The sequence below is a fragment of the Cibotium barometz genome, chromosome 18 (genome assembly GCF_041138505.1).
Source record: "Cibotium barometz isolate CiBa-2024 chromosome 18, ASM4113850v1, whole genome shotgun sequence".
In the NCBI taxonomy this organism is placed as follows: Eukaryota; Viridiplantae; Streptophyta; class Polypodiopsida; order Cyatheales; family Cibotiaceae; genus Cibotium; species Cibotium barometz.
The window spans coordinates 39,529,424-39,548,413 of record NC_141063.1 but is presented as its reverse complement, the minus strand read 5'-3'; the positions used below and the strand labels follow the sequence as shown (position 1 = coordinate 39,548,413).

The 18,990-nt window shown below is 43.2% G+C and overlaps 1 protein-coding gene and 1 pseudogene across 1 annotated transcript; both read right to left on the bottom strand.

The window, feature by feature from the left end:
* Nucleotides 1-5,849: 5,849 nt before the first annotated feature.
* LOC147629319 (oryzain beta chain-like) lies at nt 5,850-6,350 on the bottom strand. Its single transcript, XM_086812893.1, has one exon. The coding sequence runs from the start codon at nt 6,348-6,350 to the stop codon at nt 5,850-5,852; it is 501 nt and encodes a 166-aa protein (XP_086669019.1).
* Nucleotides 6,351-6,809: 459 nt separating this feature from the next.
* Nucleotides 6,810-18,990, bottom strand: part of LOC147629317 (DNA repair and recombination protein RAD54-like) — an 83,039-nt pseudogene continuing 70,858 nt past the window's right edge.

Here is an 18,990-nt window from a genome sequence, read left to right as displayed (position 1 = left end):
AGCGACGATTTAGGCGCACGCCATCCCACATTCGATGTCCGATGCGGGTGAAACTTTGCACGCGAGTCTATGGGGATGGGATGGACATGCGTGCAAAGTTTCGCCCCCATCCGACACCGAATATGGGATGGGGTTCGCCCAAATCGTCACTTTCTACGTAGGGAATCCCTGCGTTTGTGAAGTAAAAAGCGATGATTTAGGCGCACCCCATCCCACATTCCATGTCCGATGGGGGTGACTTTGCACGCGTGTCTATGGGGATGGAATGGACATGCGTGCAAAGTTTCGCCCCCATCCGACACCGAATATGGGATGGGGTTCGTCCAAATCGTCACTTTTTACGTAGGGAATCCCTGCGTTTCTGAAGTAAAAAGCGACAATTTAGGCGCACCCCATCCCACATTCGATGTTCAATGGGGTTGAAACTTTGCACGCGTGTCTGTGGGGATGGGATGGACATGCGTGCAAAGTTTCGCCCTGTGAGACTAGTGGATGTGAGCCATGCAATTAACCACCCAACCATGACCTTATATAGCTCCTGGCTGGCCCATGGCCCTTTCACACTAAGGACGCCCACTTAACTGCATGGCAGGGCCCGTGTCCTCACATTACCCCCCCTTGGAAAAATGTTTTCGTCCTCGAAAACAAAGGTAGGGAATTACTTCTTAAGCGCAGAGACTTTCTTCCTAAGTGGAACCTTCTTCAGATCTTTCTATCCACTTGACTAACACCCTTGTGTTTACCAAAACCTAGGTGACAACTGAGCCACTAGTCCAGTCTTCAAATTATCTGAATGCTCTCAGACCATAAGACAACCTCTTTCTCCTCCTACTAATAACGAGACAGTGATGCTAATCTATGTACTTCTTGCAACTCTCCTGAGCTTACATCAGTTACTAGTTGTTTATTATCATTTTTGGGTGATCAAGCCAAAAGAATAACCCGACTGCTAACTGCCTGAACGATACGTATAGACCATAAAGTTTATAAATATGTTTTATAAACAATCTTGCAAGTTTTGGTCGCCTAACCGTCTATAACGGCGATGTCGTAACCGTCGTTTCCTATGGGAATAAATTGACACATTTTGGTAAGATAGTCTCTCGGACTCATAAGTGGTAATCTTACTATAACATTCATAAAGATTCGTTCTCACATACTTTGTGTAATCTCGAATGTTTACCACAGGCCACCTTCCTCAAGGTGCTTTAGCTTCTTCTGTTAACTCTGTTGGCACTCTAGTACGTACTCTTGAACATCATGATGCAACTCTGGCCAGAACATCATGACGTAATCCTTGCCAAAAACTATCGCCTTCCCAGAGCATACGTTAGTAATGCCTGGATCAACAGCGTATGGACTATCATGTGACACTCTCTTCACAAAGGTGGGCATGCCTGATGTCTCAGTCCATTGGCTCTCCTACTCACCTCTTGTGAAGTAGTAGCCACCATATAAGCTCATCCTACAAGAGGGTAGAGCCGTGTGGGGAGGATAACTCTGCACTTGTAACATCATGTAAATGTGAGGGATCCCTTCAAAACTTGGCTCCACACTTTCTCGTAAACTTCAAGAATCTCAGCTCTTGTAGCCGTTCGATTCTTACAATGTATCTGGGTAGTATACGATTTGATACTTTTACGATCAATCACTACCTCTAACTTAACACTTTCTCGTGAAGTTGAGCACTTAGCTCGTGAATTTTAGCTCTTTTGCTAACCTTCCAAACCAATGAAAAGAAGTGTACTGTTATACCCAAATCGTGGTGTCCCATTCCACCACTGTAACCAGGGTTGAGAGTATTTAATGTCCCATACCATTAAATATTATCAACAAGGATTACGATAGATGTTAAGAGTATTTAATGTCCCATACCATTAAATATTCCCAACAGCTAACAATGATTACAACAACTGATAAGAGTATTTAATGTCCCATACCATTAAATATTCTCACAATCATTGTTAGGTATAATAGCCAACTGCTTCCTCTGTTCGATCACTGATTAGACTTCACATCATCTTGTTTACCAAAATGAGTAACCCAACTGTAAAACAAATAGTGAGACAAAAATACTTATTGAATTAAATCTGCTTCTAGTAAATAAAGAAAACTCCCTATTACATAAAAGAGGCACACTGGCTATCTACAATGTATGACCCAAAAATATTCATGACTGGAATATAAAGGATGTCCTAATCCTTACTCTTAGCAGTCTCCGCCTGCTTGCCTTGCAAAAAAGGACAATCTTTCTTTGTGTGTTGATCAGACATACACACAAAGCACAAATTATTCTTCTTGGCACGTTCAAATTCAGCATAAGAGAGAGGCCCTCTTCGAGTATCTCGTGCTTGTTTAGGCATCTTGGCCTCGTGCTTATGTGGCGAGGTTCTTCGCTTATTTTCGTTGAAACGCTGTGGAGAACGACTCCGCCAGGTGCTCTTTGCAATAGATGGCGTGCCCTGAGCGTGCTTAACCGCCTCTTCAAAATTCTTGGGGTCTTGTGTCCTCACGTGGAGACTATATTCTGCATCAAGGCCGCGTATAAAACCTCTCATCTTATGAAAGTCGTCCAGATTGTCCAACTTGAGAATAATCTCTCTATACGAAGAGATGTACTGTGTGAGAGACATGTCAGTCATACTGTAATGATCCCACGTCTTCCAATTCTTTGCCTGTTCATTGTCTGGCAAGATTTCTTTGAAAAAAACCTCGTGAAACTCGTTCCATGCCTTAGGACGAGCAATGAGTGAAAAAGCCATCCACCACTTATAGGCCTTGCCTTTAAGTGATAGACTTGTTTTTGTAGCCCTGGCATGGTCTGGGGTACCTTGTAGGCGATGAATATCTCCCCACTTAAATAAATAGGTGTTCACCGCGTCCTTGTTGCGGTCTCGTTCCTCACCTTTGTACTCCGGAATTGTCACGTTCTTCAGGTGAAGAGCCGTATATTCTGCTACCACCGGAGTAACTGTTGGCCTTGCCATGACAGTTGCATGCATGTGCTGTGTCTTGAACCTGCTTGTCCATGAAAGCCCAAATAAGGTCCATCAGTGCTGTGATATTCTGGTTCATCGTGGTGAAGTTTTTCTCGAGTGCTGCTTGATGCATTTCCAGAGCCGTAAAAGCTCGGTCATGCTTGTACTGCGTGTCGTCTAAACTATCATCCATATAAGTGTCATCATTGCCGAGCGCGGCTCCAGACGGTACATTAATGTCATCGATCACCGGTGCCTCCGTGGTGAACACAAGGGATGGTTGACAAGTGCTAGCCATAGGCGATCAGTTGCGTGCTCAAATTTGCTTATGTGCTGGGGCTGGAACGTACACCTCTCGTAGAACTGCTTGCTTTTATGCTGGCTAGACGACGTAAAATCCCTTGGTGAAGTTTTCCACTTGTGCACTCAAGCAACGCTGTGCTTGCTGAAATATACAACCTTGCTTGTATGTTTGGGTTGTGGAAAATGATGACTTTTGGCTTCCCTTATATAGGGACTTTGAGAAAAAGCAGTATGCTTTATTGAAGCTTAAAAAGCTCTTAGCTTTTCAAGTGTGCTTTTTTGGTCCTTGTGAAACTTGCTTTTAGCTACAAAAAAGCAAGATAAATCAGACAAAACGTATGAAAAGAACTTTTACTTGTACGCATGGAGGTAAAATGCGCGTTGGAGACCGTTAGCCCACGGCCGTGTACGCAGCTACACATGCTTTGTGCTCATGGAGCTTGGCTACGGCGCATGTGTGCTGCTACACTTCGTCTTGTGATGCATGGGAACAAGGAAAGAAATAAAGCTTAAAATCACCACTAACAAAATCCCAAAGACCTTTTGCCACAAGCACATTTTTCAGCATAAAACTCCACAAGGAGTAGTTCGTGCCATCCAATTTGTCTTCCTTAGACAAATATGTGAATACATCACTTTGCTGTTGATTTGCCATTATGCTTACGCACAATGTTGTACCTGTTTATCAAAAAACCCAATAGCAGAAACCCTGAAAATAACTGTACTCCACTGAATACAGTTCACCCAAATATGCCTGCACTCTCAATCCTCTGAATGTGCAGTTCAAAGCACCAATGACTGAGTAGAGCAGCAAATGGCGTACACAATGCCAAAATGCCCCAAAAATGCCCAAATTTGCTGCACCCAAACTGTGCAAAAAAACCTGTATAGTTCTTTGCTAGAAAATCTGCCTGTTGTGCGTGTATATTTTCACAGAGAAAAAAAAAATGCCCAATATTCAAAACTTGCAATGCTTACCACAGTGTGATGTTAGCAGGTACAAGTTAACTTCAATGCGAATAGACTGCAGGTACAGTTGAAGTACAGTGAATGTACTCTTACGAAGCACTGTATTGAACAATGCGAACAGGTACTTTGCAAGTCTGGAAGTCGTATTGGGCATTGCAGGTACAAACGAAACAGGTACAGTACTGAAAACTCGTACTGAACAGGTATAGAACACCAAATACTGCAGGTCGCCTGTACTGACAGCTGTACGGCTTGTCTACGCAGGTGTGAACAGAAGCGCTGTCTGTGTACGGAGCAGGCAGTGCTGTACGGTGCTGGGCGAGCAGGTACACGTCAGCTGCTGACGACTATATGCAGGTACAGTACGGGGTACTGAAGGCGGCGCTTACTATACGGGCAGGTACAGTACTTGAAGGCTGCGCTTACTGTACGGAAGCAGTAGTACGGCACACAGATGTACGGGCTGCAACAGTAGTGTACAGCGCACAGATGTACGGGCTGCAACAGTAGTGTACGGCGCACAGGTGTACGGGCAGCAGCAGCAATGATGTACTGGCAGTGTACGGGCAGGGCAGGGCAAGGCTTCAATGCTCTGATACCAAATGAAGGTAATGAAGTGTTAGGGTTAGGGTTTACAGAAGCTTCAAGCAGGCGTGGAAACCAAGAGAGAGAGAGAACACGACTTCAATCTATTGCTTGATAAAAAAAAAGTGAAGTACAATAGCCACATAATAGTGACCCTAAAGATAAGTGTTCACATGTCCAGCTATAAAATGTGCCGGGTGGACCAAAACACTTATAAACTGCATATAAGTGAAACTGAGCTAAACTGGGGAAAAAAACCTCCACTAACTGAAGTAAAAAGTGCCCCAGTAATCTACTGATGATCACTAGCACTCCTCGGGTGCATACACAGCGTAAAACCCAACACCATCATCTAACCCGATGTTGATCTTCTCTGGCATCTCTCCTTCCAGATCTACCTCTACGAGGATCTGCGGGTGTCAACGGGGGTTAAAAGACTGAGCAGGGCGAACGCCTAAGGCCTTACGAAGAGGGCTCACAATACTCTTCAGAAAGGGCTGATACTGCAGGGGGAGGCTGGGGAGTTCTATCCAGACAGGGTAGAGGGTTTTGCAGGGGTGAAGTCCGGCGACCACCTGAAGAGGTAAAGGGGGGAGTTGGCGTATCATCCACTAGAAATATGTAGTGTTTTTTGGGCAGCACCTGGGTGAGGAAGACCTCGACCCGAAGGGGGTCCCAATAGTTTCTCATCCAGGCCTTCAGAATCAGCAATGGTGACGCTGATGGAGGGAAAATTCAGCATTATATCAAGGTTGAAAATGCTTAAAAGAGAGTAAATTTCAACAAGGGAATCATATTTAATTAACATCATGAAAATTAAACACACACAGACAATTAGGATGCGGAGGAGACCAGAGACTTCTTGAGAAACCCCACCGATAATAGGCACACCACTTTGTTTTCTCGACAGTCTTAAGCACATATAACAAAGAAACTTCAGGCACCAAGTAAGCCTTTTATATGGTCCAAGGCCACAATGTCCAGCATCTACACAAATGATGTTTGTTGATACATTTAGGTTCTCACCACCAAAGGCATGAGAATAAAATCACCAATGCCAGATGGATCACGCTTTGGAACAAAGCAAAAGCCTCTAGAACCATATCTCCAGCCATATGAGTTCAAGACAATCCAGTTGTCTCTTGTGTATCCAGCAAGAACAACGCAATGTTGGAGGTTTGGGCTGTACCGGCCCCTATAGACCCCATCTCCATCCAAACCTTCGGCTGCCAGCCCACACTTGACGCCCGTGATGACCGGAGACCTAGTGAGATGGTCTTCGATGGCTTGTTGGGGCACATCATCATCTCTCAAGATTGAGTCGATGTGTAGCAGCCTTGGCTTCATCCGTTTGTCGTCAAGGAAGATATCTATACAAGGCCTATCACCATCGGGCTTGTATGCCACATATTCCCTTGCCGTGCACACTCCATTCTCCTCCACAAACTTAAGGCAATCAAAAGGATCGCCACCACTACACCCTTTTCCTTTATGGAAACCGAGGAGCTCTTCCATCCTCGTCCAAATTCTTGTTGGCAACTTTGGACACCCTCTTTCACAGTGGTCCAACACATATTGAACTGACAAAGCTTCCGGTTTTCCCCCTTTTGCAATCTTATGTACTGCAGCAACACAAGCCAAGCTCGCAGCGACCCAACAACTTCCACATGTGCCTTGGTTAAAAACAGGCTGCGGAAAAACATCTTGTCCCCTCCAATCTACCACTTGATGATGTGGTAATGGCGGATCAACTGAAGTGCCTTTGGTACCATATGAAGTTTTGCCCGAAGAGAGAAGTCGTTTTTTGCAAAAAATTGGCCAATTCTCTTTCCTCAGTTTCAGTCCTTTGCAATCCTTCATGACCTAGTAGAGCACTCCAAACATTAGAAGCACTTTGCTTGCTCGTATTGAAGCCCATAAAAACGGCACATTAGGTTATCAAATGCACCACAAAATTCCGGAAGACAATTAAGCCTAGGTGTCAGACAACCACATGTACATGTACGCTTTGTATGCAGAAAAATAATGTAGTAAAAATGTGCTAACAACAACTTGAAACCTTATTGTCTCATCTGTATGTGTTGATCCTTGAAGACGAAGTTTTCCAGAAGTAGAGGGAGCAAATGCATTAATCCCACCTCTAGAAATATTTTTTCTTTGCCAATAAGCTGATCCTGGTTTGTTGCCAAGCCGAACTTGATAGACCTGGTGATTAGAGTGTGTGTGTGTGTGTAAGGGAGAGGGATAAAGGCAGTCTAGCAGAGTTGAATTGAAGAAATGTTGAATACCTTTGGAGGTAAATGGTTTGACAGCAAAGCATTTGTTCGTCGTAATATGAACTGTGTTTTTGCGTTGCAAGAGAACAAGCAGTCAGCAACCTGTTTCTCTCAAAAAGTAAAAGCTTTTCAATCGAAGTGCAGCACACATGCTACCGGGTTAACTTTTTCGCTAAGCTCAACAGATTGCTCTGCCCCCTTGACCCTGTCCATTTCACTTGCACTTGGTTCACGCCCATTGAGAATCGGAGCCTGTATAAAACTCAAAGTGAGCTGATCTCCTTCCTAATGCTTGAACATAATGAGCGTACACGTTGGGTGTGCCAATGGCCATGTTTAAGTAACAACCTCGAAGTATTGTCGAAATGTAGCTGCATCGCCAAGAATCCCTGGATTTGTAAAATTGACCATTGCAAAAAATTCTTCCATATCATTCTGTACACAGTTTATAGTTAGTGTACATGTACTGATTCAATCTCCTTGAGAAGATGAAAGCCAAAATTCACCTCCATGGGTGTACCAAATAACAGCACACGTCTTTGACATTGAAGACCCGCTAAAGCCTGCTTCAAAAGTTGCAATAAGATACCAGCAGGGGATTGTAGGGTGATTAAGAAAGTCTACACTTAATTTTGAGAAAACTTTGGTAAGTTATACTGAACATAATAAATCTGATACTTTGTTGGTGCATGTCTGATCGTTCTTCAGTCTGTGAGCTTCGTCAAATACAAGCAAATCGCAACTGCCTGCCTGCTTGCTGCAGCTTCTTTGCATGCATTCTGAAAGTTTCATATGATAAAATTAACACCTGCATAGACAATATTAGACAGATTTGAATGTTTTTTTACCAAGCAAGTAAATTGCAGCTGGTATTGCAGTTTCCTTCTCAATATGACACTAATAGGTAAGTCAACATAGAAAATTTCGGCTAGTTGCATAGAAACTGTGTAAAGCTAAAAATTTTCATGTCATTGTCAAAAACGAAAACTCTTACTTTCTCAAGTTCAAGCTAGTATCATCAGCCTTTATGGAAACCCTTCCAAGCCTGCAAGTATTATGCGAAGAGTTTCTAGACCCGGATGACATGTGGCAAAGTCAAATTGTCTTTTGAAGACATGTATGGAACCAGATGGCAATGCTATGTTGAAGCTACTTTTTTTGGAGGAAAAAACACAAGCATTGTGGGTGCAAACTATTAGAGCACCTCTTACAAGCCACCCATGATTATTTTTTTACCAAAGAAACAGAGCTGATTATATTACTAGAAATCCCAATACATACGTGTGCTTACAGCACCAAGAGATACAAGTGCGCCCAACCACACTAGAAAGGGCTGATGCCCAACAAGTTATGTACAATCAAAGGGGGTAGATCGGTGGGCCATCGTGGAGTCATGTATTCCCAATGGGCCAGACCTCATTGTAAAGAAGATCTGCTGCTCACTCCAGGTGCGCAAGAAGCCAGCCACCCATGATTATTGCAACACAAAAGAATCGAAAAAAGAGCCCTCGCACATGATCCAAAAAAATATCTCCAGGATACGCTGCCATCAGAGAACTGTATAACCATTACAACACAAAGAATGCTATCGTACATGAGCAGGTGCTCGGAGAGGAGGGCTGTTACAAGGAAGAAGGGGCGAAGACCACTAATGGCCTTTGGTAATGAAGATAAGAAAAGGGCAATGCAATCAGGTGCGGACCCCTAATTAACATAAGTAAGAATTGATGGCTCTTCTAAAGCCCCAACACTCCCATTATTAAGCATGTGTTAGCACTTGATTAGAAAAGGCAGACAATGGGAGGATTGAAGCATGGTATAGGTATAAAATGACACATAATAAGGCTCTAATGATCCACACACTACTAGCTACTTGCAATTTCACCTTTAAATTATTCCATTCTCTTGAACATTTCTATTTCTCCTTGATCATTTCCCACCAACTCTGCTACATAATTTCTCCACCTATTCACTGCTTACAGCAACAACATTTCTCCCCCAATTCTTAGATGCATGATTTGAGAGCCAAAACGGCTCTTAACTTGGTTTTGGAAGAAAGATTGGAGTTTCATTATCACTATTTGTGTCATTCTAGGCCTGAAAGGGCTATAGAATGAACAAAGTTTTTCAAAGCCCATGGGCAGAGGGCAATGGGTGATCATGTCAAATGCTTATGAGATAGTGATGGTACCCTTGGGAGGGGCCTAGATGAGGCGATGGATATTGCTACTGAGTATTTCTCTTCGCTTTTCACTACTACTCCTCGAGCTTTAAGGGATATGGAGATTGTGTGGGACAGCATTCCAAGTCTGGTTACTCAGGAAATGAGTAGAGCTTCGATGACTCCCTTTTCTAAGCAAGAGATTCTTGAAGCTTTCAAGAGCCAAGAGGCACAAAGTGTGGATGGACTCTCTAAGATTTTCTTTGTTGCTTTTTGGGATTGTTTGAGGAGATCCCTTCTTGTATCCTTTGGAAGGAATTTTTCATCTGGGTGGATGCTTCAACTAGCTTGATCTGCCTCTTTCCAAAAGTAGGTGATAGAAAGGACTTGAGATAGTGGAGATCTATCATTTTGATGTCAATTGTCTACAAGGCATTGGCAAAAGTCATCAGCAACATATTAAATCCTTCTTATCAGATCTATCACCTCATCCATGACTCGCACACGCGCTTTGTCCAATATCGTAGAATCTTAGACATTGCCTTTATTTTCTTTCAGGCTACTAGACAACGCCTCTTCTCGAGTGCATTGGTGCTTTTTCCAGAGGGGACCCTTAGGAGATTGGGTTTTCAAATGGAGTGGATCAAAGAAGTTTCTACTCTCTATAGGTTTGCTCACAATAGATTGATCATTGGGCATCACATCTGGGAGTCATTTGTAGTTATAAAGATCTATCGACGAGGGTTGTCCTCTTGCACCTTATTTGTTTTTATTCTTCGTAGAGCCTATGTCCTTTCATAAGGGCTGTCGAACAAGTATTAGAGGTTTGACATTACCTATTGGAGAGGAGTTGCTAGATCAAGAGAATGCAGATGATACAGCAACCTACCTTGAGGAGGACGAGGGAGGTATGAAGAGATTCAGTTCAACAATGTCTATTTTTTTGTTCAATTGTAGAAGCCCGGATTAAAGTTCAACGATGTCTATTTTTTGTTCAATTGTAGAAGCCCGGATTAACTGGAACAAATATGTTGAAAGTTATCTTCCACATACACAATGGTACTTGTAATGAAAGTTCTTTACTAGTGATTTAGGAGGATTCACACATTAGAAATGAGGTTTGGTCCGTTTTGAGCAATATACTCTCAAGTTATTGGAGAGACGCCTTCCATAATGCAAGGTCTTATGGATGTTTGAAGAGATACAGTCCATGTCTTGAGGGGTGCTTGGGATTAGATGCAACCTACAAGGTTTATCCAAGGCTACAGAGAGTAGGAGACTTGAGTTCTTGTGTAGATATTAGGTTTTCTTCTCCCTCTTGGATGGTTCACCGAGATGGTCCTATGTTCCTAATGATTGGTTATTCGTGCCATTAACCCCACCTTTGTTTTTTATTTTGTTTCCTTAGTGTGATTTACACTCAGTTTTGTACCTCCAGTTTTTTGATTGCTTTAGGACTGTGGTAGCCTATTGAGCTATAACACTTGTGGATGCAATTGTATCTTGATTCATGTTGGAATATAATGAGCCATGTTTTATTGTGCAAATAATAATAATAATAATCACTACTTTTCAAGCTAAAACAAGTTTTATTTTTTACCATCCAGATTTCTCCTGTAAAAATCTCCGATACCCAAGTGCACAACACAACATTAAACTTTCCTCTTTTGCTAACTTGTGCTAGTTACCAGTTATCAGGGTCTATGCATTTGATGTTGTAGACCTGTCATAGGCCGTATTAGGGAGACATTACACGTCTTACAAAGTAAGGGCTTAAAGAGCATATCTGATATACACTGCCAGGAGCCAAAAATCCAGCTATGGCAGAGATGACTTCTCCCCATGTAGGCTCACACAAAGCCATAACTTTCACTTGTCCTGCAAGCCACTTTTGAATTTCTGTTTCCCAGTTGCTAACGAGACTTGGTGTAACTATCAAAACCTTTTTTGCCATGGGAGAACCATCAAAGCCTTGCTTTAGCAAAGTCCAAAGCAGTGTGATTGAGTGCAATATCTTTCCCAACCTGTATGAATGACCGCTACCAAAGTAAGCAAGTACAATTGTATGGTGCATGACCTCAACTTGAACACAAAAGAGCAATTAATTACCCCAAAAGAGCAAGTATGCAGCCAGCAAGACTTGTGTTAGACTTTGAAAACTCACGTTAACCAGTGACACATTCAAACATAAACTGCACACCCTCCCTGCATTACGCACAAAGGAAAACTGAATGAAGAGATTGTGTCCAACAGGCTACTGTCCAGCAAGAAAGGTAACCATTTTTAAACCTTAATCAGAACACATTTAGAATGCAGCTTCACATTCGGATGTGAACCACAAATGATGAAACACCTAAATGGTGGCATTATGAGAGAAGAACAAATTAAGTACAACAAACATATAGTTTAGCAAATCTGATAGCTAATGAGGAAAGCCTCTAGCTTTGGCAGCATGGCAAAGCCATGAAATTATTGCAGACCTCTCTCTCTCTCTCTCTCTCTCTCTCTCTCTCTCTCTCTCGCGTAATGGTTGGTTGGTTAAATTTCTAAAACGGAATACAAAACAAAGGTTGCATGACCTGCATGGAAAACATATACATAGTGGCCCTCAGACCACAAACTAAGACTCTCTCTCTCTCTCTCTCTCTCTCTCGTAATGGTTGGTTGGTTAAATTTCTGAAATGGAATACAAAATAAAGGTCGCATGACTTGCATGGAAAACATATACATAGTGGCCCTCAGACCACAAAGACTAAGTCTCTCTCTCTCTCTCTCTCTCTCTCTCTCAATACAAAAACTGGAGATTAAATGGAGTTGAGAACTGTTAAGACAGTTTTGGCATTGTCTGCTTCATAATTGGTATGCACTTATTCAAGAATTGTATAGACAAACAATAGGAAAAAGTAAACACTGTACATACATAGGTATGTTAAACATGCTGCTAAGTCTCTGCTTTTCCCAAGAAAGATAGTTGACAGATTGAAAAATATTATGCAAGAAAAGATGGGAAACTAGCTGCTTGCTCTATAAGGGGAGCTCCCTTACCAACACAGCCACTAATCCCTAGCCTTCTCTATGAAAGGACACAAGGTCAATGGCTCTTGGAGAACTTTTTTTAATGGCATTCCTCATATCAGACACTCCTCAATTGAAAGCATCTAGACAAAATTTAGCAGATTGAGAACACGAAAACACAATATAGAACCTCTCCTCATGTCGAAGCTCCTCGATCATTGAAGAATATAAATTATAATTAGTAAATACCTTTGATGAGGACGTAAGAACCTGACCAAAAGTGGGTCAACAACAATAGGGGTGTATTTTTGATCCATTTTGTCATCATCTTCTGGCTGCCACAAAACAAGTGGCTCAATACCAGGGGGAAGCTCCTCTGATGTGTCATCATCCACCGCAGAACTTGAAGCTGGAGGTATGGGTATGGTTTTTATGAGAGGGGATAAAGCCTCTCTTGAAGAGCACCACGGCTGCGAGCATTAAGATGGCGCAGAAGGTCTGCTGTTTTTTCCCCATTGACAGTACCCGGGCAAGGAGACTCTACTGAATCAGACACTGATAGCACTTTTGGAAGTAGAGGTTGCCTTGACACAACCAGGTTACCACTGCAACAGACCAAATTACAACATGTCTTATATAGATGCCATCGCAATTCCTGAATGCTTTCTTTACACGGCCGCATGTGTTGGTTCTTCAAAACAATAATGTAGGTCTGCTATAGAGATTTCCTGTTAGCTTTTCCTACAAGAAAGAGTTAGGGTTTCAGTGTTACCTCAAAAGAGCAGCAACATTCCAGGACTCCCTTTGGTGATCTCCTTCATTCTCTTCGTTTGCTTGACACCACTCATTGAAGCCATGTACTTGAAAACAGCCAACGCCATGGCTATCAATGGTGTGCAAGTGTGAAGGACGGAGAGGGCGATCAGAAGAGGAAAGCTTGCAATCTTTTCCAAGAAGGACACAGGTACCCGCCCTCTCCGTCCTTCACACTTGCACACCATTGCAAGCTTTCCTCTTCTGATTGCAAGCTTTCCTCTTCTGATCGCCCTCTCCGTCCTTCACACTTGCACACCATTGCAAGCTTTCCTCTTCTGAAACGCCACAGATGGACGCTCCCTACAAGCGCTCGACTTCTGCTATTAAAGCCTGTAAAGGAAAGCCAAGCTCTGAGCTCTCTCTCTCTCTCCAAATCTTTGAAAAGTGTCTCAAATTATCTCAAATTCTAAATCATTTTCACTAAACGGCTTTGTTGTGAGTAACAAATTAAAACATGGCGAGTAGCGCTGGTTCGGGGGTTATGCCCTCCCAATTTTTTATTAAATTGTATTCATTAATTTGTTTTGGGTGGGGGGGCTTGGAAACAAAACATTGAAGGGTGAAAGTCTGTACAGTTCAACAAATAGAACCTGCAGCAGCAGCCAGATTTATTATATGAATTTGGGCATGTTCCTGGACTCTTCTAGGAACTTACATTTGAGCAAATAAAATCAGCATACCACAAAAAAGTACCTGTATGTATGATTTCGTACGACACCGTACCATACGAGTACGACACCGTACCATACGAGTACGTTCGTACGCCATACAAAAACAACTATGGTAGAGAATGTGGGAAATTTAGTGTCCGATCAGGTGCATACCACAGATGTCATCATTGCAACTGCTGTAGGTGCTAAAGTGGAGAAGGAAGATGTTACGACAAATTCTCATGGTGCAGCTCATAGGCCAGATGCAATATCTGATCATATTTTTGGAGATAATGTGAAAAATGAAACATTGACATTGACCGTGTAGTAGATGTGCCCGTAACTATTATGTCCTCACTGAGTGTGCCCATTCCTGTCATCTACATGCCCTTACCCTCATATGTAGAACTTTTTTGCTTACTGCGCCTCTTGTGGCATCATGTAACTTTTTGAAAATTTATAATGAAAAAGGTCTTTTTGGAGTAAATATAAGTGTGCAATAGTCCAGTATATTTTGTTTGTCTTTTATGATTTCTTCATTCGACACCTCTGTTGTGTTGCAGGGGAAGAGAAATACGTTTTAATTGCCCTGCATGATTTAAATTTTTCCATTGAATGGAAAAAGCTACAAAAAGGCAAATCGCCAAGGCCAGGCAGCTTAAAAGAGAAAAATTTGAGATTGAGAGGCGCCTGCACCGCTACTGTGTACGCGTCTATCAAATATGGATGTATTTGAATTTTGTTCATCCCTCTGAGGAGGTTATTATTAGTGTCACCAGGAGGTGAAACTTTTTGCAGTTGTTTTCTTTATTTACATTTCTTTATAAATATATTTATTTTTCTTTCTTTCTCTTTGGTTGCTGTTGTTTTCCCCCGGGATCTCTTGGAAGGGCTTGGGCCATTGCAATGTCAGAATGGGTCAGCCAGTGGGACTTTGGACCAGTGGTTGGCTAAGCCTGAGAACTGCACTGAAAGATGAATGACAGTGTCCAGGACATGGCCACTGAATGAGGGCATAGGCCGGTTTACACTAGTAAGTGGCCGCCACCGAAATGTGAATGTATCTTGAATTCTAAGCAAATTTTGAAGTGACCATAGTGGTCAAAGATGGTCAGGAGACCAGAAGGAATGCAGATGACATCATCCCTAAAATCTAGGGAACTGCTATTTTTGGCAGTGTCGGAATTGAAAAGTGTTTGTGTCAGTTTGTGCGGAATGTCAAGGGGACCAAAAGCTGACAAAGGACTGTTGTGAGAATGTGAACCAGTCAGGAGATTTTTAGCCTGGAAGATTGCATGTGGAAAAGGCTTAAAAATGTGCCAAGTGTCAAATTTTGGTGCATTTTCCTCATTGAGAAGAGGGAAGCGTGGGAATTTGGGAAGAGTAGGCTCATTTGCAGCCATCGTGTGGTTTTGTTGCAGGAAAAACAGCTATGGTGGTGTACTCCCTTGCCCTACAACTCATCAATTGAGGGTTGTAGCGAGAAAGTTAACCCGGTAGCATGTGTGCTGCACTTCGATTGAAAAGCTTTTACTTTTTGAGAGAAACAGGTTGCTGACTGCTTGTTCTCTTGCAACGCAAAAATACAGTTCATATTACGACGAACGAATGCTTTGCTGTCAAACCATTTACCTCCAAAGGTATTCAACATTTCTTCAATTCAACTCTGCCAGACTGCCTCTATCCCTCTCCCTTACACACACACACACACTCTAATCACCAGGTCTATCAAGGTCGGCTTGGCAACAAACCAGGATCAGCTTATTGGCAAAGAAAAAATATTTCTAGAGGTGGGATTAATGCATTTGCTCCCTCTACTTCTGGAAAACTTCGTCTTCAAGGATCAACACATACAGATGAGACAGTAAGGTTTCAAGTTGTTGTTAGCACAATTTTTACTACATTATTTTTCTGCATACAAAGCGTACATGTACATGTGGTTGTCTGACACCTAGGCTTAATTGTCTTCCGGAATTTTGTGGTGCATTTGATAACCTAATGTGCCGTTTTTATGGGCTTCAATACGAGCAAGCAAAGTGCTTCTAATGTTTGGATAACTTTTGTGCTCTACTAGGTCATGAAGGATTGCAAAGGACTGAAACTGAGGAAAGAGAATTGGCTAATTTTTTTTGCAAAAAACGACTTCTCTCTTCGGGCAAAACTTCATATGGTACCAAAGGCACTTCAGTTGATCCGCCATTACCACATCATCAAGTGGTAGATTGGAGGGGACAAGATGTTTTTCCGCAACCTGTTTTTAACCAAGGCACATGTGGAAGTTGTTGGGTCGCTGCAAGCTTGGCTTGTGTTGCTGCAGTACATAAGATTGCAAAAGGGGGAAAACCGAAAGCTTTGTCAGTTCAATATGTGTTGGACCACTGTGAAAGAGGGTGTCCAAAGTTGCCAACAAGAATTTGGACGAGGATGGAAGAGCTCCTCGGTTTCCATAAAGGAAAAGGGTGTAGTGGTGGCGATCCTTTTGATTGCCTTAAGTTTGTGGAGGAGAATGGAGTGTGCACGGCAAGGGAATATGTGGCATACAAGCCCGATGGTGACAGGCCTTGTACAGATATCTTCCTTGACGACAAACGGATGAAGCCAAGGCTGCTACACATCGACTCAATCTTGAGAGATGATGATGTGCCCAACAAGCCATCGAAGACTATCTCACTAGGTCTCCGGTCATCACGGGCGTCAAGTGTGGGCTGGCAGCCGAAGGTTTGGATGGAAATGGGGTCTATAGGGGCCGGTACAGCCCAAAGCGTGATCCATCTGGCATTGGTGATTTTATTCTCATGCCTTTGGTGGTGAGAACCTAAATGTATCAACAAACATCATTTGTGTAGACCATATAGGGGTTTCTCAAGAAGTCTCTGGTCTCCTCCGCATCCTAATTGTCTGTGTGTGTTTAATTTTCATGATGTTAATTAAATATGATTCCCTTGTTGGAATTTACTCTCTTTTAAGCATTTTCAACCTTGATATAATGCTGAATTTTCCCTCCATCGTCACCATTGCTGATTTTTCCTCATTGGCTTGCCCATTGATGAGATTTACCCTTTGCAGATTTACTATGCAGCAGCTTAAGCCTTAAGATGGACCATGGACACAAACATGGATTAGCTTGCCCCAATTCATAAGGTTTCCATACCTCCACAAGCCTATTCTTCCAGCATTCCAAAGGAGTCTTTAAAAGAATATGCAGTCCTTTTACATGCACACCTTTGCATTGATTTCCATGGGCATGCAGCTCTAGATGCTTGTGCTTTGACCATTGTGCATAGGCATCTGGCAGGGTGAGAGGGGGCAGAGAGGATGCACCTATACAAGCAGTTTGGCAGCAGGAAACTTATGAATTTTGGCCTGAAGAGAGCCAATCTATTAATGTGCTATTATTTTAGCTCAGCATCTACATGTAGAGCAAATCTCTACCTTAGCCACGTAGGAGACGAGCCATTTTAAATAAGGAGACTAGTTAAACTCCAAATGGGTCAAAATGTAAAAATTACAGATTCTCACTAATCCCCATAACTTTCACTATTCATCATGAGGTTGGTGTGAAGCAAGTGGAGGGCTATCTAAAACAGGGGTCATGTCTGGGTAAGGTATGCATGCGACCGTTCAAGATCCTAGTTCTCAAAATAGGTCAAAAATGGACAAATTAGCACTAGTCACCATAACTTTTGCAACACTGTTCTAGTCTTATGTTGGACAGAATTCAATCATCACTAGGTGGGTCCAAGGACTTGAACTATCCTATTCTGACAAAGTTACCCACGGTCGAGTTCTTGTTGCACAGCAAATGTTTCAAGAAAGCCTGAGGGTGTTGACTAGAAAAGGTTAAAAACCCAGAGTGGAATAGCTCTTGGTGCAAGACATGTGTTTTACAGGTCCTTGTGAAGTATCAGTGAATTCAAAAAGGGAAAAATCACATATTTGCACTAATCCTCAAAACACAGATTCACATTGTTCTCCGGGATGAGGAGAGTAGTGTGAAAATTATCCTTGGAAGGCTATGCATGGCATTTTTCTTGTAAAAAAACAAAAGTTTTGCATTATCAGCGAAGATGAATGGGTCACATCCTGCACGTGCCCCAAACCCTAACCCTACCTCTGCGTGCGCACTCTGCCCTTGCCCATCAACACTGAGCTCCTCGGCCCATGCGCCCTAATGTCCCATCCTCACTCACTCTCCCCCCCCCCCCTATCAGCTCTCCTTTCGACACGCTGCTCTCCTCCCCTCTCTGTGGAATTAATACAACTTGGAGTGTTAGTACGGAGTCCGTCTTGCTTGTCAAAGCCCCGTCCCCCTCCAGCGCGTGGGGAAAGGGCCCCTCCCACACTTTAATCCTGTTTGCAACGCCGTCCTCCCTGCCTCCCCTGTATCAACCCTTCTCTGTGGAAAAGGAGCGAAGACTCCAATTCCTAGAAGATCTTCTCAGACAGCACGAGGGGTCCAAAGAAAGGTGACCTGACCTCCAGGGAGCAGACATGCATGTGGAAATTCCTTAGCAAATTGCCATGGGAAATCCTTCTCCTCGACCAAAGCAAACCTACTGCTGCGAATGGCGATAGCAATCGTCTCCAAGGTAAACCCTTCCCCCTCTGTGATTTTACCTGCATCTCTTATTAGGAAAACAGAAGAGGACTTCAGCTCCCACGCTGTTGTTGGGCTCCTCTTTGGCCCCCGTCCTCCCATGGAGATTCTGAAGGCCTGGATGAGAAACTATTGGGACCCCCTTTGGGTCGAGGTCTTCCTCACCCAGGTGCTGCCAAAAAAACACTACATATTTCTAGTGGATGATACGCCAACTCCCCCCTTTACCTCTTCAGGTGGTCGCCGGACTTCACCCCTGCAAAACCCTCTACCCTGTCTGGATAGAACTCCCCAGCCTCCCCCTGCAGTATCAGCCCTTTCTGAAGAGTATTGTGAGCCCTCTTCGTAAGGCCTTAGGCGTTCGCCCTGCTCAGTCTTTTAACCCCCGTTGACACCCGCAGATCCTCGTAGAGGTAGATCTGGAAGGAGAGATGCCAGAGAAGATCAACATCGGGTTAGATGATGGCTCGTCTTTCATGCAACCGGTGGTTTACAAGCATCTCCCGATTGCATGCTTCCACTGTGGGCTCACCAACTGAAGGAACTACCAAGCAGGGCGCACAAAACAGGCCAAGCAGCGGAAAAAACCCCCCAAGCGGAGGTGCATGCAGAGCCTCAACCTGAGGCTCCCAAGGTAAGG

Bases quoted from the DNA above. Each gene is read 5' to 3' on its own strand.
- LOC147629319 (XM_086812893.1), bottom strand. From the start codon at position 6,350: ATGGAAGAGCTCCTCGGTTTCCATAAAGGAAAAGGGTGTAGTGGTGGC.